This window comes from Salvia hispanica, chromosome 3 (assembly GCF_023119035.1).
Source record: "Salvia hispanica cultivar TCC Black 2014 chromosome 3, UniMelb_Shisp_WGS_1.0, whole genome shotgun sequence".
Classification (NCBI taxonomy): Eukaryota; Viridiplantae; Streptophyta; class Magnoliopsida; order Lamiales; family Lamiaceae; genus Salvia; species Salvia hispanica.
The window spans coordinates 28,850,905-28,869,740 of NC_062967.1; the positions used below are offsets into that span (position 1 = coordinate 28,850,905).

At 34.6% G+C, this 18,836-nt stretch overlaps 2 protein-coding genes across 2 annotated transcripts; one reads left to right on the forward strand and one right to left on the reverse strand.

Annotated features, from left to right (window-relative positions):
* Positions 1–2,460: 2,460 nt before the first annotated feature.
* Positions 2,461–4,465, reverse strand: LOC125209782 (protein terminal ear1-like). Its single transcript, XM_048109364.1, has 4 exons — positions 4,080–4,465; positions 3,456–3,575; positions 2,731–2,881; positions 2,461–2,637 (listed from the first exon to the last, which is right to left on the reverse strand). The coding sequence occupies exons 1-4, from the start codon at positions 4,463–4,465 to the stop codon at positions 2,461–2,463; spliced, it is 834 nt and encodes a 277-aa protein (XP_047965321.1).
* Positions 4,466–8,564: 4,099 nt separating this feature from the next.
* LOC125214556 (kinesin-like protein KIN-7D, mitochondrial) lies at positions 8,565–18,017 on the forward strand. Its single transcript, XM_048115630.1, has 26 exons — positions 8,565–8,913; positions 8,978–9,317; positions 9,460–9,557; positions 9,889–9,978; positions 10,159–10,211; positions 10,700–10,765; positions 10,898–10,951; positions 11,186–11,245; positions 11,576–11,654; positions 11,828–11,895; positions 12,577–12,633; positions 12,798–12,902; positions 13,155–13,259; positions 13,502–13,609; positions 13,698–13,829; positions 13,972–14,154; positions 14,557–14,781; positions 14,987–15,124; positions 15,580–15,699; positions 15,812–15,862; positions 16,027–16,074; positions 16,189–16,335; positions 16,427–17,158; positions 17,251–17,380; positions 17,453–17,536; positions 17,713–18,017. The coding sequence occupies exons 2-25, from the start codon at positions 8,980–8,982 to the stop codon at positions 17,533–17,535; spliced, it is 3,270 nt and encodes a 1,089-aa protein (XP_047971587.1). The 5' UTR covers positions 8,565–8,913; positions 8,978–8,979; the 3' UTR covers position 17,536; positions 17,713–18,017.
* The last annotated feature ends 819 nt before the right edge of the window (positions 18,018–18,836 follow it).

The window sequence follows — 18,836 nt, forward strand, 5'->3', positions numbered from 1 at the left end:
CATTGTTAAGCTTAACTCAAAGCCCAGTATAAGACAAGGGCCCTACCCAATCTTACTATAATTATAACTTTAACCATGTTTATGTAACCCACCAATTTGTCAAGTTAAGCCATGTTATATAATATACTATACAAATTTAGATAATTTCTTTTCAATCAAACAACAACGAAAAAAAATCATATCTTTGCATATCTTGACATGAAGCCCGTATTTCTTATCTTGTTTTACATATCTTCTCATATCCCATCTTTTTTATCAAAAGAGTCCTTAGTAAATTACTAATGTAAATGTACCCACTAAAACTATTTGTGTTTTTAGGAAAAAAAATTTGGTGATTGGATTTTAAGATTTCAAAACATGCCTATTAGTATTAAGGCAATTGAGATTGTGTACTCTCCAATAATTTTTATAGGCCCTTAATTTAATTTGGATTACGAAAAGAACTTTTAAATGGCCCAATGGCTGGGTCTCGTGGGCCTCTTTTAATTAATCTTCATTTTTTGAACTTTTTCTTAACTTTAATACCTCAATTACAATTTGTACCTATACAATTACATTTTCGTATCCCAATTGAAAAATTTAAATAATTATGATAGTAACAGGATCAAGCTACTTAATTTTATTTGATCCTTAATTATTTTTAGTGGTTTACTATTTGCATTTATGGTCTGTGATGTGTGCAATATACGTAGAGGTGGTTGTATTGTGTGTATGTGTGCAATGTACGTATAGTTTGAGAGAGAGAGAGAGAGGAAAGCATGCACAATCATGATGACCATATGCTTGTATTTTATCTTTATCTGACTAATTACGTCATTACTTTTATTTATCACTAAAACGGAATATGAACAGCCACTACATATTTGAAATATCAACAAATGCATCCATATCATATTTTTCTACAAAATTCGACTGAGACCTAAGTTTTATTTTTCTTCTTTGAAAAAAACTAAATATTGCTCAGGCTGTTGCATTGTGACGCCTATTATGGTGTTTGCAAAAGCACAACTTCTAAAAAAAAACTACTCCTAAGTTTTTAAATTTTAGTAAAAATACTGTCAATTACAATAAATTTTTTATGTTTTTTTTTATTTTCCAAACAATTTTTTATTTTTGAGAGAAATTATGATCATTCGAAAGCTACAGTACTTAGCATAACCTTATATTCTATACTACTTCATCCGTCCCAGTTTATGAGTGCCAGTTAGTTATGCCACGGGTTTAAGAAACTGGTAGAGTGGATAATAAATGAAGTGAATTGGTGGAAAGTGAGATGGTTTGAATTTTTGGTTTTTCAATTTTTTTGGATTTATTTTTATGTAGATAATGACATTTGAGTGTAATTTTGATGAATAATGCGTAAAATTTTATGTCCAAATATGAAAGATTCTAAATGTGACTCCTAAATTGGGACAAACTTTTATGGCAAAATGTGACTCTTAAACTGGGACGGAGGGAGTATTATCATACACTAAATACAATAGCTTTCGTGAGTACAAACTTGCAAAAATCAAATTCCAAATAAAATATTCATTGAATCTAAATTAATGAAATAATTAAGAAAATATCAGCATTACAATAAAATTAGCTATTGTTAAAAGGCTGTAAAATTAACCACCAAATTTTATTATTTTTTTTTCAATTTACACCTTTTCAAATATTGGGTAAAACAGTAGGAGTATTGTTTAACAGCAATTACCTTTAGATGACTGTAGTCACGGTGGGAGAGAGCTATGGTTGTAGTATAATGATTAATAAACGTGTGCATGATGTGAGCAGAGATCTACAAAGACTGCGGATTGCAGACTGCAAAGGGCAGAACAATCGAGCAGCAGTCCATAATGATGAGATCTAAATGCATGCTCAAAAGGATATTTTTTTAGTACATAAATAAATGTAACTCTTAATACATAGATTTATATTTTTAATGAAGAAAATACCCTTGTACATGTGATTTCTTTGGCTAAATAAAGAGTGATAATGAGTGATTTTCACTACTCGAGAACGAAAATTCTCCATCTCACAATCTTGTGATTCTTGTCACAATATCACAGATATTTTCACAATTCTAGCAACATTTACTATAAAATTAAAAATTATACATATAACATAAGGAAAACATTCTTCAAATAGAAACCTTAAAAGTGGCTAAATTCCACATTTTTATATTTCCGAAACAACAAACATGACTCGAGTTTTGCACAATTTGAAAAATGAGCATAACTCAATTCGCACTTTTTCGGGAGTACAATCTTTCGATGTTAGCATAACAATGAAACGGTGATGATTCCGGTCCTAATCCGACCTAGTCTTAGACCACAAATAGGGCCGGAATCATCCCTACTATGCTAAAATTGAAAGACCGTTGGTGATTAAATAGTTAAGTTGCAACTAATTAACTAACTAACTATATATGTTAACTGCATACTTACTAAACTACATCATCATTATCGTAGCATCTTAGTTGTGATTAATGTAGCTCTGGCGTTCAACAACGGGTAGCCGTTTTCCAATTACGATAAGCTCAGCGGGATACCCGGAGCCATCCCTTGCCGGGCTGAAGCACACCGGTAGATACTCGTCGGTTTCGCACTCAAACACCGACTCCGAAAAATGGCTCACCGCGTCTTCCTTGCCCTATATAGACATACAAGAATTCGTCACATTATTTTTTATACTATTATGATTTTGATTTTAACTTATAAGATGAACACATTATTCATATAGTACCTGGATTTCGGCGCAGACAATCTCGATTTTCTTTTGCCAATTTGGTCGGTGATGAAAACCCCAATATGTGAGGTGAACGCAGTCGTGGAATTCCCACGCAGCTCTTGAGGTGGTGAAGTTTACAAATGCGTAACCTCTGCTTTTTCTAGTCCTTTTTTTTGTCATGGTCAAAATTGTAGTAAATCAGCAACATGCATGTAACTTCAGCAAAATTGTCTGAATCATATGTTCCATGCAACATGTAAGGAAAAAAAATCTAATAAAATATGCATGTGTAAGAGTATTAATCGGAATAGTGATGTATGTACAAAAATTAGTATACTAGATAAATCAGTTTATAAATATGAGTAGTACTCCACATATTTATTGTTTTGCAATAACTTCAGAAAAAATAGTAGTAGTAACTTTTTTCATATGGAATCAGTAATATCCCCCACAAATTTAGGAAAATAGAATCTTTTCCTTGGATATTTTCTCATCTCTACATTAAATTGGAAATTATGTACAAATTTAACATGAATCTTTGAAATAATTTTTAAAACTATAAAAGGGACAATTTAACATGGAAATAATATACTAGGAGTAGTAAACTTAATATGAATATCTAAGTTAAATTGAAAACATGCATCCTTAAAATTACTTTTACTAATAAGGAAATAATAAAATTTATTTTAATATTTAAGGAAATCCAATCAAACCTAGTTTTTGAAGCTAGATTTACATACCAAAAATCAATCGGCAAGTATAGGTAATCGTAAGCGCAAGGCGAGGGAGTTTCTTGTGTCTCGTTTCTCGCGTTCTGATTTTTGCAGAAGTCATCAAGCATAGTGATCAGCTCTTTCCTTCTAGAGATAGAAAGAGAAAAGCTTATTACACAAAAATTGCAATAATTAATCAAACATTCAACTCTTAAAAACCCCAACAAATCGAAACAAATTGCATAAATTACACTAAAAAAGAATAACTAATGATATTTTAGATACCAATTTGTGTTTCTAGGTTTATGTCTTCGCTCTTGGCATCTCAATTAAAATTATAGAAACGATTTTTTTTAAGTGTTAAGCACAATTTGATGCTTATTCAACTGTAAAAAACCCCAACAAATCGAAAGAAATTGCATAAATTACACTTAAAAAGAATAGCTAATTAATGATATTTTAGATACCAATTTGTGTTTCTAGGTATATGTCTTCGTTCTTGGTATCTCAATTAAAATTATGTAAGTGCTTATTCAACTATAAAAAACCCCCAACAAATCGAAAGAAATTGCATAAAAAGAATAGCTAATTTGTGTTTCTAATTCTTGGTGTCTCGACTAAAATTATGTTAACGATTTTTTTTTTTGTTACCTGCAATTGTAAGGGATGTTCTTGATCATAACAGTAGTAGCCTCTTCATCGCGTGTTAGAGGCACGATTTGGTGCTTGCTCTCCGCATTGCGCACGTCGCGCTGCGAGAACTGCTCGCGGCGTCTCTCTCTCCTTCCCCAAGTTGATCGCGGCGGCGGAGGGGCGGGGTTGTGGGTGTAGTATGGCCGGAATTGATGCGGCGGGAGTGGGGCGGGGTAGAAGGCTTGGCTTTGAGGGGCGGCGGAGTATGTGTGGAATTGGTGTGGTGGAAGAAACGACGGGGGTTGCAGCGGCGGGAGGGATGGGGTGATTCCGGAGATACTAATCGGAATGTATTCCGGTGCCAAAGGGTTGAGGGTTTTTGAATTTTGATTTTCATGTGCCATCGCAGAGAGAGATGATCACAATGATTTGTTTTTCGGTTTTGGGATGATATATATATAGGTCCAACAAAAGGTACAAAAAGACTATATTTGCTATAGTATAAAAGATCAATTCAAGAAAATCGCAATTAAATGGTAGAAAAAGGCGATATTTGTGCAAAAACGAGTTCCAAGGAAATTGAAAAAGGAAGGGGTGCTTATATAGGCGTATGAAATCCTAATGCTAAAAGCATGGAAATATACTACTAAACGTAAATAAAATTTCATCTAGGAAGGAAATTGAAAGAGGAAGGGGTGTTTATATAGGCCTGTGAAATCCTAATACTAAAAGGAAATATACTAATAAACGTAAACAAAATTTAATCTATGAAGGAAATTGAAATATACTCGAAGTCAAATTAACTAACAAACTAAGTACTTCTGAAAAATAAATTAATGCGTACACCCTCCGTCCGCGAATAGGAGTCTCGTTTTTCCATTTTAGTCCGTCCGCGATTAAGAGTCTCAGTTCACTTTTACCACAAATAACCTTCCACTAACTCATTTCACTCACATTAAAATTAAAATTAATATATACAAGTGCTCTGTGGGACACCTATTCCACTAACTTCGCAAATTACTATCAAGAAAATAATTTTTAGTTAAATTTATACGTGTTTAATTCGTGGAGAGTAGTAAGTTATAATTACTTATGGACCTTAAAAACAATCACAGGCCCGAGCAATAATTATGTACTAATTCATAATTAAAATTTCCACCAAGAAAATAAGTTTATACTCTTTATAAGAAAACTATGTCCTGAAGATATAAATTGGAGTTGGTCACAATGAACTGAGTTTTATAAAAGGAAAACAAGAATTAAAAAAGCATAATTTTAGTTAATTTATGATCTACTCCTATCTCACAACTAAAATTAAATGAACATGCCATTAAGCTTAATTAATTTTGTTGGCAACTGTAACGCACCAATTTTTGGTTGGTAATTATATCTAAGCGTGACATCAAACGTGAAGCGCCACCATAGATCAATTTTTGGTTGGTGAATATATCTAAGCGTGAATCAAACGTGAAGCGCCACCATAGATTAGTTAAATAATAGTAGTACTCCCTCCCATAATAATATATACTCTTTTCTTTAGTCCGTTATATGAGAATATATATATTTTAATTTTGAAAAGTCTTTTCTCTTTAACGAGACGAGACTCATTCTCTACTAACATTACTTTAATTACTTTTATCTCTATCTATCTCTTACTTTACCAATTTTACATTAAAATCTATGTCGATCCCAAAATGCATATTCGTTAGAGACGGAGGAAGGGGTCCTCTTCTAATGATTATAACACCATAATCCAAAACTAAGACTAAATCTACATCCTTGGATTTTAAAATGAATGGATGAGATTAAAACTCACAAATTTTAATAAATGGAGTAGTAGACAAAATATCAACAAAATGGTAATATCATCATTATGTTATCATATGATAATTTTCGTGGATGTTTTTTATAGAGTAAAGGCCAAAACTGGTCCTGAACATATGACCATTTTATGATGTTGGTCTTAAACTTTATCTTTTGGATTTTTTGGTCCTGCACATTTTAAATCGGATCACAATTGGTCCTCCGTCAATAGTTCCGTTAATTTTATAACAGTCAACGGGTTTAACCCATTTTTGACCAAATTACACTTTTAATTATGATTTTTAACACACTAATTAATTCCCTAATTCTGATTCCTCGCCGCCCTCTCCTTCTCCTTCACAAATCAGCGAACCACTCCAATTCGTTGCCCTCTCCTTCTCCTTTCCTCCACTCTCAGTGACGAAGTCGCCGCCGACTACAAATACTCCATCAGCATCGTCGTCATTGGCCTTCCTGATCAGACAACTCCTTACCCAACTTTTCTCGGCGATTTGGTCGCCATCACTCCAGCACCCGTCGTCTCCTGCTCGAAATAGGGCTGCTGTTAGGTGCCTCGCGATTCGCTGTTGCTGGTGCATCGAGACCAGCCCCAGCCCTGAGTGATAGCAGAGAGTTATGTGAGTCGAAAATCAGCAATGAGGATTCTCAATTCCATCTCGATTTCAAACCAAGTTGATGCGGGGCTGGACGGCGACTACTCCTACTCCGATCAGCAGCCTCGCAGCAGCGGGCTGGTGAAACTCCAAGAGTGCAGCGGCGGCGATGCCTGCAAGTGGCGACAATATGTCGGCAACAGCAGCAAGAGAGAGTGACGGAGGTGTGACAGATAAGGGGAGAATCGGAGGGGGGAGAGTGAAAGATGGGGTGACGGTGGCTGTCCGCAGTTGCTCTAACTGGACTCACGGCGACAAAGAAGCAGCGGCGGCGGTAATTGCATACGGTGGCGGTGAACATGATGTGAGAGAGAAGAGAGGGAGAAGATGAAATTAGGGAGTAATTAATCATATTTAAAAATTTAATTTGGTCAAAATCGGATTTAATACCGTTGACTGTTAAATATTAACGGAACTGTTAACGGAGGACCAATTGTGATCCGATTTGAAATGTGCAGAACCAAAAAATTCAAAAGATAAAGTTTATGACCAAAATCATAAAATGACCATTTGTTCAGGACCAGTTATTTTGGCCTTTATTCTTTTTTATATCAATATAGTGTATTACAAATATCAACAATATGACATTAGAATATCAACACACGGACAAGAAAATATTAACACATTTTTATTGATATTTTACCTACACTATATTGAGATTTTGCATATATTGAATTTTTTTTGCATTTATTGATAAAATCGGCTTATCAGTATATAAAAAAAATGAAATATAATTTATCAAATTTCATCACCCGAATATCGTCGAAACATATGCGATTGAGATATCGTTGGAATCCTTATAAAATTATCTTTAATTTGATATATTTTTTGCGAAAAAATAATTTAAATAGAGAGAGTTACATTAATTTAAAGTTTTGAGATGATTTTAATGAGAGGAAATTGACATTAATACCCTTTATATTTACATAATAATTTAATTTAAAATTTAATTCATGTGGTATTATTTCAACCACTAAATCTCTTAATTTAATAACTAAGATTTGATCTTAATTTATAATTACTAATTAGTTACTAATTAATCACTCTCGACTGAGAAAACTATGAAAGTACTATACCTTTACAGAAAATATAGCATTTTTTGATTAGAAAATACAAACAATATATCACGTAAAAGTGTTTGATATCTTTTGCCATGGGATAATTGGGATAAATTCCCATATTCATTGTTTGATTAGAAAATACAAATAATATATTCATTGTTTGATTACTCCATTAAAGTTGTGAAGCATATTAATTTTATTTTTCAATTAAATTCCAATAAAAAATAAAAGTACTATGGGCTTCGTATGTTCTTTCACTTCGGGCCCAATGGATTAGTACTTTCAAATGTCCCAATTTCAAAGACATTTGGAACTTAATGGGCCGGACCCTATTCAGCCAGGATGGGTATGGTAGAGATTCACGAATAAAATGAGTAGTATAGTAGTTAAGCAAATTATGTTGCAAAATTCTTGTTCATTCTATACTTTTAAACTTTAGTAAAAGTTGTGATATATGGATTTGTTTGTAATCATTTCATGATGAAATCTTTTTAGTGAAATTATTTGAGAATCAAGATATCATTCTTAACATCACCACCTAATATTGAATGAAATAATGTCGTTTATTAATATAGAAAATAATTTAGTTGAAAAATATTAATAATGTATTTGTCATAAAATATTACTTGCAAACAAATCTAACTTTCATAAATTTTTCAGTTAATTTTAACGTTAGGAGTCAAATTTGGCGAAACAAAATCAATAATTTGTCTAAAAATGAAAGAAAAGTCAAAACTCAGAATTTTTTCTAATAACATTATTGAAAGCATTTAAATTCAAATGACCTACAATAGGAAATAGATTCAAATATAAAATTCTGGCCTAACAAAATCAATATTTTATCTATAAATAAAAGAGAAGTCAAAGTCATATAGTTGTATTTTTATAAATTATAGGAGTACTTCATAATTTAAATTCAAATGATACAATATAAAATTGATACAAATACATAATTTTACCTCCCGTCGTTTTCACTCCTCGCTAGTCCACCTCTCATCTTCATCACTCATTACTCTCTCTCTCTTCATATACTCTGCAATTCTTCTTTGTCTTTAAGAAGAAGAAACAACGAGTTAATCCATCTCTCTCTTCACTCACAGACACGCATTCGTGTGTGTGAGTGAATACTGCTGAAGATTGTGTATATCACAAGGCGTTGGGGCTGGAAAAAGGAGTTACGAAATTCCAAAATTAGAGCAATCTAATTCACTTTGCTGATTCGTGCCATGTGATTTCTGACACAACATTCGTGTTGTTGAAAATTCTCCTAATCTCTGATGCCTACGTTTGCATTGCATAATCGCATTGACTAAGGCAAGCCGAGCAATTGTTTATAGTCGTATACCGTGAGTTGTTATTCAATTTGTTGTGTTTGAAGAAATGGCGGCTTCGTCTTCGAGAGGAAGGAGCAGCTCTCCGTTCGGTAATCGGAAACCGTCGACTCCTTATTCATCTACGTCGTCGTCGTCATCGATGATGAACGGTCGTTTAATGCCGCGCTCATGCTCCTCTTCGGCGACATCTTTCTACGGCGCCGGTGGCAGCGGAGGTTACGGCTCTAGATCCACGGCGTCTAATCGCAAAGGTGGCGACTATTCGCGAAGCCGCGCGCCAGTGGCTTTTCCGTCGATGGAGGAGCAGCTGATCGGTGAGCCGTTGGAGAGCGCTTCGAGATCGGGGGATAGCATTTCAGTGACAGTTAGATTTCGACCTCTGAGGTGATTTCAATTGAATGATAGATCTGATTTTGGTTGATTTTTGAACTTCTGAATTTGGGGAAAGGTCTGAGGTTAGGTTTAGGAATTTGAGGAAACTGAGCCAATTAACTTTCATTTGCATTGTTATGCTGTGTTGATGCAGTGAAAGGGAATATCAGAGAGGAGATGAGGTCGCATGGTATGCAGACGGTGAGAAAATCGTGCGGAATGAGTTTAATCCAATGACGGCATATGCATTCGGTAAAGTTCGTTTACTTTTGGTCCATCCATATTGTTTACTCCTATTATGATACTTTGGAGTTACAGATCGTCATTGCTTTCTGGATTTCGCATTCTCAATTCTGTGAACTGCAATCAGTGTAATGGCTGAGCCGTGGAAATGGCAGTATTATAATGCATAAACTCGTACTAGAATCCATTGTTATTTAGGTTTTGGAGTAAAAATGATTGACTAGTGATTGCCAGTGCACATTAGTTTTATAGTTTTGTGGGGGACAATATTATCCAACAAAATGAAATTATACTATCTAACTATGATGTTTTGCCATTTGCATATTCGTTTTCCTAACAGATAGAGTTTTTGGATCGAATACAAATACTCTGGAAGTTTACGAAGTAGCTGCTCGACCTGTAGTTAAGGCTGCAATGGACGGTGTAAATGGTATGCCAAACTCACTTACACTCCGACCTTTTCAAGCCATGCATGATTAGGTTGCTATTGAATCATGTTTTAAGCCTTGCATGCCAGCTGTTCTTGTCCCCATTGGGCAGATTACTTAACTGATTTATAGTTTATACTCTAAATTTTCTGCAAATTAGCACTGATAAAGTCCATATGCAGGAACTGTATTTGCTTATGGTGTCACCAGTAGTGGGAAGACACACACTATGCATGTAAGTTAAAATTGGTACACAAAGGAATATGGTATTCTTTTTCAGTTTTACAGAGGTTATAGTCCTTATCAAAAACATAAGCAGTGGATATATGTTGAATTTGATGTTGTGTGATTGCGCTGCACTGAAGCTTTTTGAGGCATATTTGGTTGAAATTTGAGGGTGTAGTAGACTCCTATGTGCCTTTTAGTTTGTTTTGTCGGTTCAACTGACATTAACTTATATATAATGAACACTCAAAAGTCCTTTATATAATTCATTTTGTTCCCAAGCATGAAGCATGGAATATGTTTAATTATCCATTATTTACAATATAAAGACTGTCACCGTTCTCTACCTGTTCTGCTCTGCCTGCTCTGCTTGTTCTGTTTTCTTATTGTCTTGGGGCTTCTATTGATGTTTCATTATGTTTCAATAGAAAATTATAAAAGAAATTTGGGAGTTATGAATATGATGTTTCATTATTTTTTCTCAACATTTCTTATCAGGGAGATCAAAATTCTCCAGGGATCATACCATTGGCTATAAAGGATGTCTTCAGCATAATCCAAGATGTATGTTTGCCCATAACCTTTTGTGCTTGCCCAAACAATATTATGTTTTTAGTTTTTTAATTCATTTGTTGATGCAATTAGATAATATAGTGTAAAATCAATGTATAATGGCTGATAGTAATTTCCTTTCAGACGCCAGGTCGCGAATTCCTACTCCGAGTGTCATATCTTGAAATTTACAACGAGGTTAGTATATTTTTAATGATTATCATATCATCAGTATATTTTAAGATTTTTCGTATTCATGTTCTTTGCATGTAGGTTAAATTAATACTACTTAATAAAGAAAAACCACTTCACTCATTCTCACCAGACACAGTCACATATGCCACTGCTAACTCTTGAGATTTGAATCAACAATATGTATGCAATTATTGTGGATTGTTAAAACTTCACGATACTGAATACCTTTTTCATCAGGTGATCAATGACTTACTAGATCCCACTGGCCAAAATTTGCGTGTGAGAGAAGATGCGCAGGTTTATTTCATACTAATTGTCTTTATCTCTACATTACCCTTTACTGTAGGTCAATTGGTGAATTTCATCCATGTTATATCTTCCTTTCAAAGTTTCAGGACACACAAATTGCTTTAAGTAATGGTTTTCGCCAAATATATGAGACTGCACTTTTTAATAGCTGAAACTCTTTAGTAATCCTTTACAGTACTTCTATTTGTAGGAGTTATTCTTGCATAGTAGCTGTAATCTGAAAATCCTTGAGTTTTCATTAGATTAAAACCTTTTATTTTTGTACTAACGCTTACACAGGACTGATATCATTTCATCCCACCTTTTTAATATATGCAGGGAACTTACGTTGAGGGCATAAAGGAAGAAGTTGTTTTATCCCCTGGCCACGTCCTTTCATTTATTGCTGCAGGAGAAGGTATATTGTAGTGTGCTGTGTGAATGTCGGTTCACGTGTTTGTGTGTTTATTTGCTCCTCGGGCTTTACATACATAGTGCGTCATATAGTGCAACTATTGAAATTTTATATGATTATTACATTACATCTCAATCTGATGGCAACAATTTTTTCTACGCTCATTACAATTGCAGAGCATCGACACGTTGGATCAAATAATTTCAACCTCTTTAGCAGCCGTAGCCATACTATATTCACATTGGTACATATCCTGTTCGGATTAGTTCTTTATTAAGTTCCATTATACCTGATTTCTTTAATGAAAAGATAAATGTAACTGTTTTTGTTTTTGTTTTTGTTTTCGTTTTCGTTTTCATTTTCATTCACTTCATTTTATAGCTTGGTTTAATTGTTGCATAATCAGTTACTTTGTCATCTTATTTGATCTTCTCGGGGTGAATGGGAAATCATATTCCTTATGACTTATGAGAAATTGAGCATAGGACCATAAGGGCAGTGGTGACCATTTGCATGTTGGCATTTATATTTAAATTTCAGCATAAAATAGGCTAGTCCATTTCATGGTGGTAATTGAATGAGTGTAACTGGGAAGTGATCCAATATAAATTGCAAAAATTAGGCAAATGAGTGCAGAGTGAAGCATGAATTGTTAGTGAACTGGAAACCTGAAATATCAAGTTTGATGCCTCTTAAAACTATTTAATTTCATTAATATTTCTCAACTGAATGTATTGGTAATATGCAGATTTTGTTCTGACCTTCCCTTTATACATGATCCCCCTTTACTTTGTAGGTTGTTAGTAATATAATAGCATATATTCTTCTTCAATGGTATCTATTGATGCACCGATGTCTTTGTTATTATTCTGCCTTCTGATCTTCCACCACCTAACTTTGAGTATGCTTGTTCATACTGTTCCAGATGATCGAGAGTAGTAACCATGGAGATGATTATGATGGAGTTATTTTCTCACAATTGGTGCGCACATCCTTCAATTGCATTTGAATGCTGGAAACAACCCCTCTCTTCTTGCCATACACTATATTTGATAATTTGATATTCTGTCCATAGAGGAATTTTATTACATTCAAATCCTCAGTCTTTGATGAAAATCTACCCATACTCCTACTTTTGTTATGCAGAACTTAATTGATCTTGCGGGGTCTGAAAGTTCAAAAACTGAAACAACTGGGATAAGGAGAAAGGAAGGATCGTATATCAATAAAAGTCTTCTAACTCTTGGAACTGTGAGTATCGGAACTTACTTTGCTATGTTTTCTTAAGCTGAAGGCAAATATCTGTTGGTAGTTGGTCCATTTTCCTCTACTTGTAGTTTGGTACAATTACACTTTTTCTTATTTTTATTGCCATGTCACATGCACTGGCATATAGCAAGTTATTTAAAATTGCATTGGCATACAAATTTCTTCTCTGAATTCTGATATTTGTTGCCATGTGTATTTTGTACTCTGATGATCTCAATTTTCTAAAATTTGAAGGTAATTGGAAAACTTAGTGAAGGAAAGGCATCCCATGTTCCTTATCGGGATTCAAAGCTTACACGCCTTCTACAATCCTCACTAAGTGGGCAAGGACATGTTTCGGTGAGCATGGGATAACTTTAATTTATAGCAAAAAAATTGTACTGTCTTTCAATTTTAATTATGAAATTATCATTCAATCACGTATTTGTTTCTAAAACATTTATCTAGAGATCGAGCCAACATTTATTTTGTTCTTTTATCTACTTAGTTACCTCAAGCCTCGATTTGAGTTTTAAATTTTATGACTGGACTATACTGGTTGAAATGCTTAGTTTTAAAATCATGATACTTTATATCCTCAGCTTATTTGTACGATCACTCCAGCATCAAGCAATATGGAGGAGACACATAACACCTTAAAATTTGCCAGCAGGGCAAAACGTGTTGAAATCAATGCCTCGCGTAATAGGGTGAGTCTGTAAACATGTATGTTTGTAGTTATATTCATATATTGAGTGGTCAATTGCCTTGGTATTTATTTAAATATTTCAATTTCAGATTATTGATGAAAAATCGTTGATTAAGAAGTATCAAAGAGAAATATCATCTCTCAAAGAAGAACTTGATCAACTTAAGAGGGGGATGCTTGAAGGTGTTAGCCATGAAGATATTATTGTTTTAAAGCAACAGGTATAGTTTACTCTTATTTTCAAAATGCTTAGGGTGGTGAATGCTTGCCAAATCATTACCATTGTTTCTGGAGTCTTGATCTGTTTTTGGTGGAATAGTATCAATGTTTAGCTTATTACTGCCATCTATATTCATTTTACAGTTAGAAGAAGGGCAATTTAAAATGCAGTCAAGACTAGAGGAAGAGGAAGATGCCAAGGCTGCTCTAATGAGTAGAATTCAGAGGCTAACAAAACTGATCCTCGTCTCCTCGAAAAACACGGTCCCGGGTTACATAAACGACATTCCCTCTCATCAAAGGAGTCTTTCTGCTGCTGAGGATGAAGTAAGTTGTTATTTCGCAAGGAATGTTCAAGCAAATGCACTTGCTCTTGTTTTTGCCCTTGTGGTGGTTGTCATTGCCTTGAAACTAAACTTTGTTGTTTATCAGTAAACGGATACAGTCAGATTAGCCTTTCTCTCCAAGTGATTTAGCTTTAATTGTTTACTATCTTTCTCTCAAAATTGTTCACAAAGCACTCATAAATTATGTGACTGTAACGAAACTGTTAAGATCGCTATAGAACTGGATAACCGTCATCAGAGCTTGCTTTACTAATTGCACTAAATACTAGTAATTTATTGGTTTATTTGCTCTGAATTCTACATGTGTTCTAGCCTCTAGGATGCTCCTAACAGAAACCAATTTTCAGTAACTCGTTCAACATTTTTTGTATTTCTATGGCAGAAGTTGGATACCGTGCATAATGGCTCTTTGAAACTCTACCATGAGAACCAAAAAGATTCTCCACCCTCTTGTTTAACAACCTCATCGGACGCATATATTGTGAAGCACATAAGATCATCCAGCAGATGGAATGAGGATATATCACTAGCTGGCAGTACTACATCTGAAACAACTCAAGCGGGTGAACTTATTAGTGGACTGTCTTCTATGTCAAAGCTGCATGTTGTATGTATCCAACCTTTATCCTCTAAACTATTTGCTTTTATCTCCCAATTGATTTCGTTGATCTTAAATTTGCTTTATAGTCGTGTTCTAAAGTTATCTGAAATGTTTTGTCCTTGGACCCTTGAGATCCTGGCATATGTACAATGCTTAAGTTTGAATACTCGTTTGGTTCTCCCAGCCATTTAATTATTTATTTGTGATGTAGGATGGTATGTCATCAGATGAGATGGATCTCCTTGTTGAGCAAGTTAAGATGCTTGCAGAAGAGATTGCACTCAGCACAAGTACTCTAAAGCGTCTGGTAGACCAATCTGTAAATGATCCCGATAGCTCAAAAGATCAGGTACTTCTCAATTTTCTTTTTAAAGTACCATGTGTCTATTTTAATTATTCCATGTTTTAACTTTGAAATATGTAATGCCACATTCATCCGTGTTCAACAAATAAAAACACTGTCTTGGTGAACATTAATCTAGCTCTACACAATGTCAGTATTAGTTTGTCAAATTGCTGTTACTGATAATATTAATAACAAGATGTGCAACATGAGACAGTATTAGTAGGTGAAATCTTTCCTGACTTGAAACTCATTATATATTGAATATATTATCTTGTACTACTCAAATATGGAAAGCTTACGTTTCTGACAGTTCACCACGCAAGAGGGCACTAGCCATAATGAAGTTGCAAATATGGTCCTGTATGATACTTGGAAGTGTGTTTGTTATATGCTGTATTTGCTAGAATCTGAGCGATGATTTCGAATTCTAAAAGATGTTTCTTGCATTTGATTCTCAGGTTGAAAACTTGGAGCATGAAATACAAGAAAAGAGAAAACAGATGAGAGCTTTAGAACAACGGATGGTTGAGAGAAGTGAAGCTTCTGTTGCTAATGCATCCATGATTGAAATGCAGCAGGTCATCCTTAATCATTTCAAAAAAACACTTGCTGCCCCGTTCTCTTATAGATTGAATGTGAAGTCCTCTGGTACTAGCTTGACAGTTTCTTTTCATTCTTTTCCTGTGGCAGACGGTCATGAAACTGATGACACAATGCAGTGAGAAGGGTTTTGAGCTTGAGGTGTTTCTTTATTCCTTCCCTCCTGGTTCATGCTATTTATTATCCATCCGACGACAATTTATAAAAGTTTTTTATCGTTCTTTCTTCCACTAAAGTATCTCTGATTTGCTACTTGCCTAGAGTAATAGGTGCACCTTTTGACACCTTTTAACCTTGAAATGCAGATTACGTCAGCAGATAACCGTATTCTTCAAGAACAACTGCAGAACAAGGTATATGGAGTATTTTTTATAGTAATTAATTCTACTAGTACTTGTTTTATTTGCCCTTTTGAATTTAAGTTAATATCCTGTTTTATAATGTGGATCTGCTTTTCGATCGATCAGTGTGCTGAGAACAAGGAACTGCAAGAAAAAATCCTGCTCTTAGAACACCAACTTTCTTCAGTATCTGATGACAAGAAGACACCCACGCTTGGAATGTGTGTATCTGACGAATGTGCAGACGAGTTAAGAATGAAAGTGCAATCAAAGGTTACAACTACTCATTGGCAATTTTGTTGATTTATTTACACACAGTATATCTGCTTTGGTGTTAGACTGAAACCTTTTCTGTACAAAACAGGAAATTGAAAATGAGAAACTAAAGCTAGAGCATGTTCAGACTTTAGAGGAAAATAGTGGGCTACGTGTCCAGAATCAGAAATTATCCGAGGAAGCTTCTTACGCTAAAGAACTAGCATCTGCTGCCGCAGTTGAGCTAAAGAACTTAGCTGGTGAAGTTACTAAGCTGTCTGTACAAAATGCCAAGCTGGAAAAAGAATTATTGGCTGCTCGTGAGTTAAGCTCTAGAAGCTCGGGAAATAGTGGTAACCGCAGGCTTAGTGAAATACAAAGAGCTGGCCGAAGAGGTCGGGCCTCCAGCCGACCAAATGATGTTTCTGGAATGGTTAGTGGCGACTTTGAATCGTGGAGTCTTGATTCTGATGATCTGAAGTTGGAGCTGCAAGCAAGGAAGCAACGAGAGGTGACTCTCGAGGCTGCCTTGGCTGAGAAGGAAGTTCTGGAAAATGAATACCGGAAAAAATTTGAAGAGGCACAGAAGAGAGAGGCAGCACTAGAGAGCGATCTAGCAAACATGTGGGTGCTCGTTGCTCAACTAAAGAAAGAGGGGAGTGCTCTGCAAGAACAGAAAACTAATGACAGACTGCCTGAGGACAACAATCAAATAAATGTCCCGAAAATTGGCATTGTTGAGACGGATCCAAATCCAATCCCGGAAAACAGGGAAGCTTCTGATAGTTTAATAACACACATAGATGCTCCCAAAGAAGAACCTCTCGTAGTCCGCCTGAAGGTCCATTACTGCTATCCCATGCATTTTAATGATCATCATGTTTTTGCATTGCTATTTGAAGCTCACCGCATTATCCCTGCATATTCGCGCAGGCTCGTATGCAGGAGATAAAAGAAAAGGAAATGAGGTATACCGTGAATGGTGACGCGAATTCTCACGTGTGTAAAGTTTGTTTCGAGTCACCTAGCGCGGCAATGCTTCTCCCATGCCGTCATTTTTGCTGTAAGTTTGATTGATTTATATATTTCTAATTATACAAAATACTACTCCTAACTTCATGCTTTACTACTGCAGTATGCAGGTCATGTTCCCTTGCCTGTACAGAATGTCCTATTTGCAGATCAAATATTTCTGATAGGATTTTTGCCTTTACTTAAGGTTCGATTTCTATTTATAACTCCCTCCATCCCAACTTACGAGTCTCAGTTTGACTTTACACGGGTTTTAGTGAAAGTGATTGACACTTTTAAGTTGAGAATGAGGGAGTATTATTCAACAAAGTGATAACGCTGGCTTCAAAAGTGTTCATAATTCCTGTTGATTCGTGCTTGCAGGGGCGTGATCGTCATTACCTGCTCGTTGTTTTCCTGAAAAACAGCAGGTGCCGTTCTTTCATTAGTTCAACTGTATGTATTCTACAGCTTTGTATATCACTGTGAGAGGGATAGATATGGAAAAGTGCTGGTGCCTCGCGTTTGAGATATGAGGCGCATGCATTTTGAATTTGAGTGAGATTAGTAAAATGTATAGAAATATAACAGTACATAATATTCACAGTAATTCTGTTTTATCAGTCTAATCTGTTGAATCCTCGTGTCAAAATATTAATGATCGTAGCCTTTTTGATGGGGTTTAGTTAGATGGTTACTTTCGTCTTAAGTTAATTGAGTCGTACTTATTTTAAAGATGGCCCAAATTAAATGAGTCATTTTCTTGTTAAATATCAATATTTTCAGTCTCTTTTATGCGATTCTTTCTTATATTTTTTCCTAAATTTTTTATTTTATTTTGTGATATTTTACTCTCTTTTCACTTTAATAAGCACTACTGCTACTATTTTCTTAACTTAAGGCAAAAAAAAAAAAATATATCTTTATTAACATGAGAATGGTGTATTTTCTAGGATTGAGATAAAATGGATAATATCAAAAAAAAAATGTGACTGCGAAAAATATGCCATATTTTTTTGATTAGTCCACAAAATTTGGTCGCTTTACATTTTGATGTTCATAACACTTTAGTTGGTAGAACTTCCCACTAGTAACCAATAATATTTCATCCAACTTTGTTATTATTCAACTATCTCTCTCTTTAAATTGTGTCGGTGTAGTCAGTTTTTGCAACCAAAGATATTTAATATTGTATACAACTATATGCTACTTTAAAATTGAAATCGCTACGCTACATGTTGCTAGCTTCAAAACCCCTTCACAATTATTTCTGCAATAGTGTGTATTCTTCACTTCTCTCTATATACCTTTTTTAAAAAAAATTACTAAGTGCAACTTGTGGAATATTTTATTTGATTAATTTGTTCAATATTTTAATATATGTAAATAGTACTCCTATTAATCGTCAATTGATTTTTCATGTTTCATTAATCAAAATTACAAATTTATCATTATTTGAACTGTGATTATTATGCTATAATATTACATACCTGTAAAATTTAAAGGAA

What these genes read in the sequence shown, in the direction of transcription:
- LOC125209782 (XM_048109364.1), bottom strand. Translation starts at nt 4,465, where the DNA reads ATGGCACATGAAAATCAAAATTCAAAAACCCTCAACCCTTTGGCACCG. An exon ending in AACATCCCTTACAATTGCAG is followed by an intron (nt 3,576 to 4,079) that starts GTAACAAAAAAA and finishes TTCTATCTCTAG; the next exon opens with AAGGAAAGAGCTGATCACTA. An exon ending in TACTTGCCGATTGATTTTTG is followed by an intron (nt 2,882 to 3,455) that starts GTATGTAAATCT and finishes GACAAAAAAAAG; the next exon opens with GACTAGAAAAAGCAGAGGTT.
- LOC125214556 (XM_048115630.1), top strand. Translation starts at nt 8,980, where the DNA reads ATGGCGGCTTCGTCTTCGAGAGGAAGGAGCAGCTCTCCGTTCGGTAAT. An exon ending in GTCTTCTAACTCTTGGAACT is followed by an intron (nt 12,903 to 13,154) that starts GTGAGTATCGGA and finishes TAAAATTTGAAG; the next exon opens with GTAATTGGAAAACTTAGTGA. An exon ending in AGAAGGGTTTTGAGCTTGAG is followed by an intron (nt 15,863 to 16,026) that starts GTGTTTCTTTAT and finishes CTTGAAATGCAG; the next exon opens with ATTACGTCAGCAGATAACCG.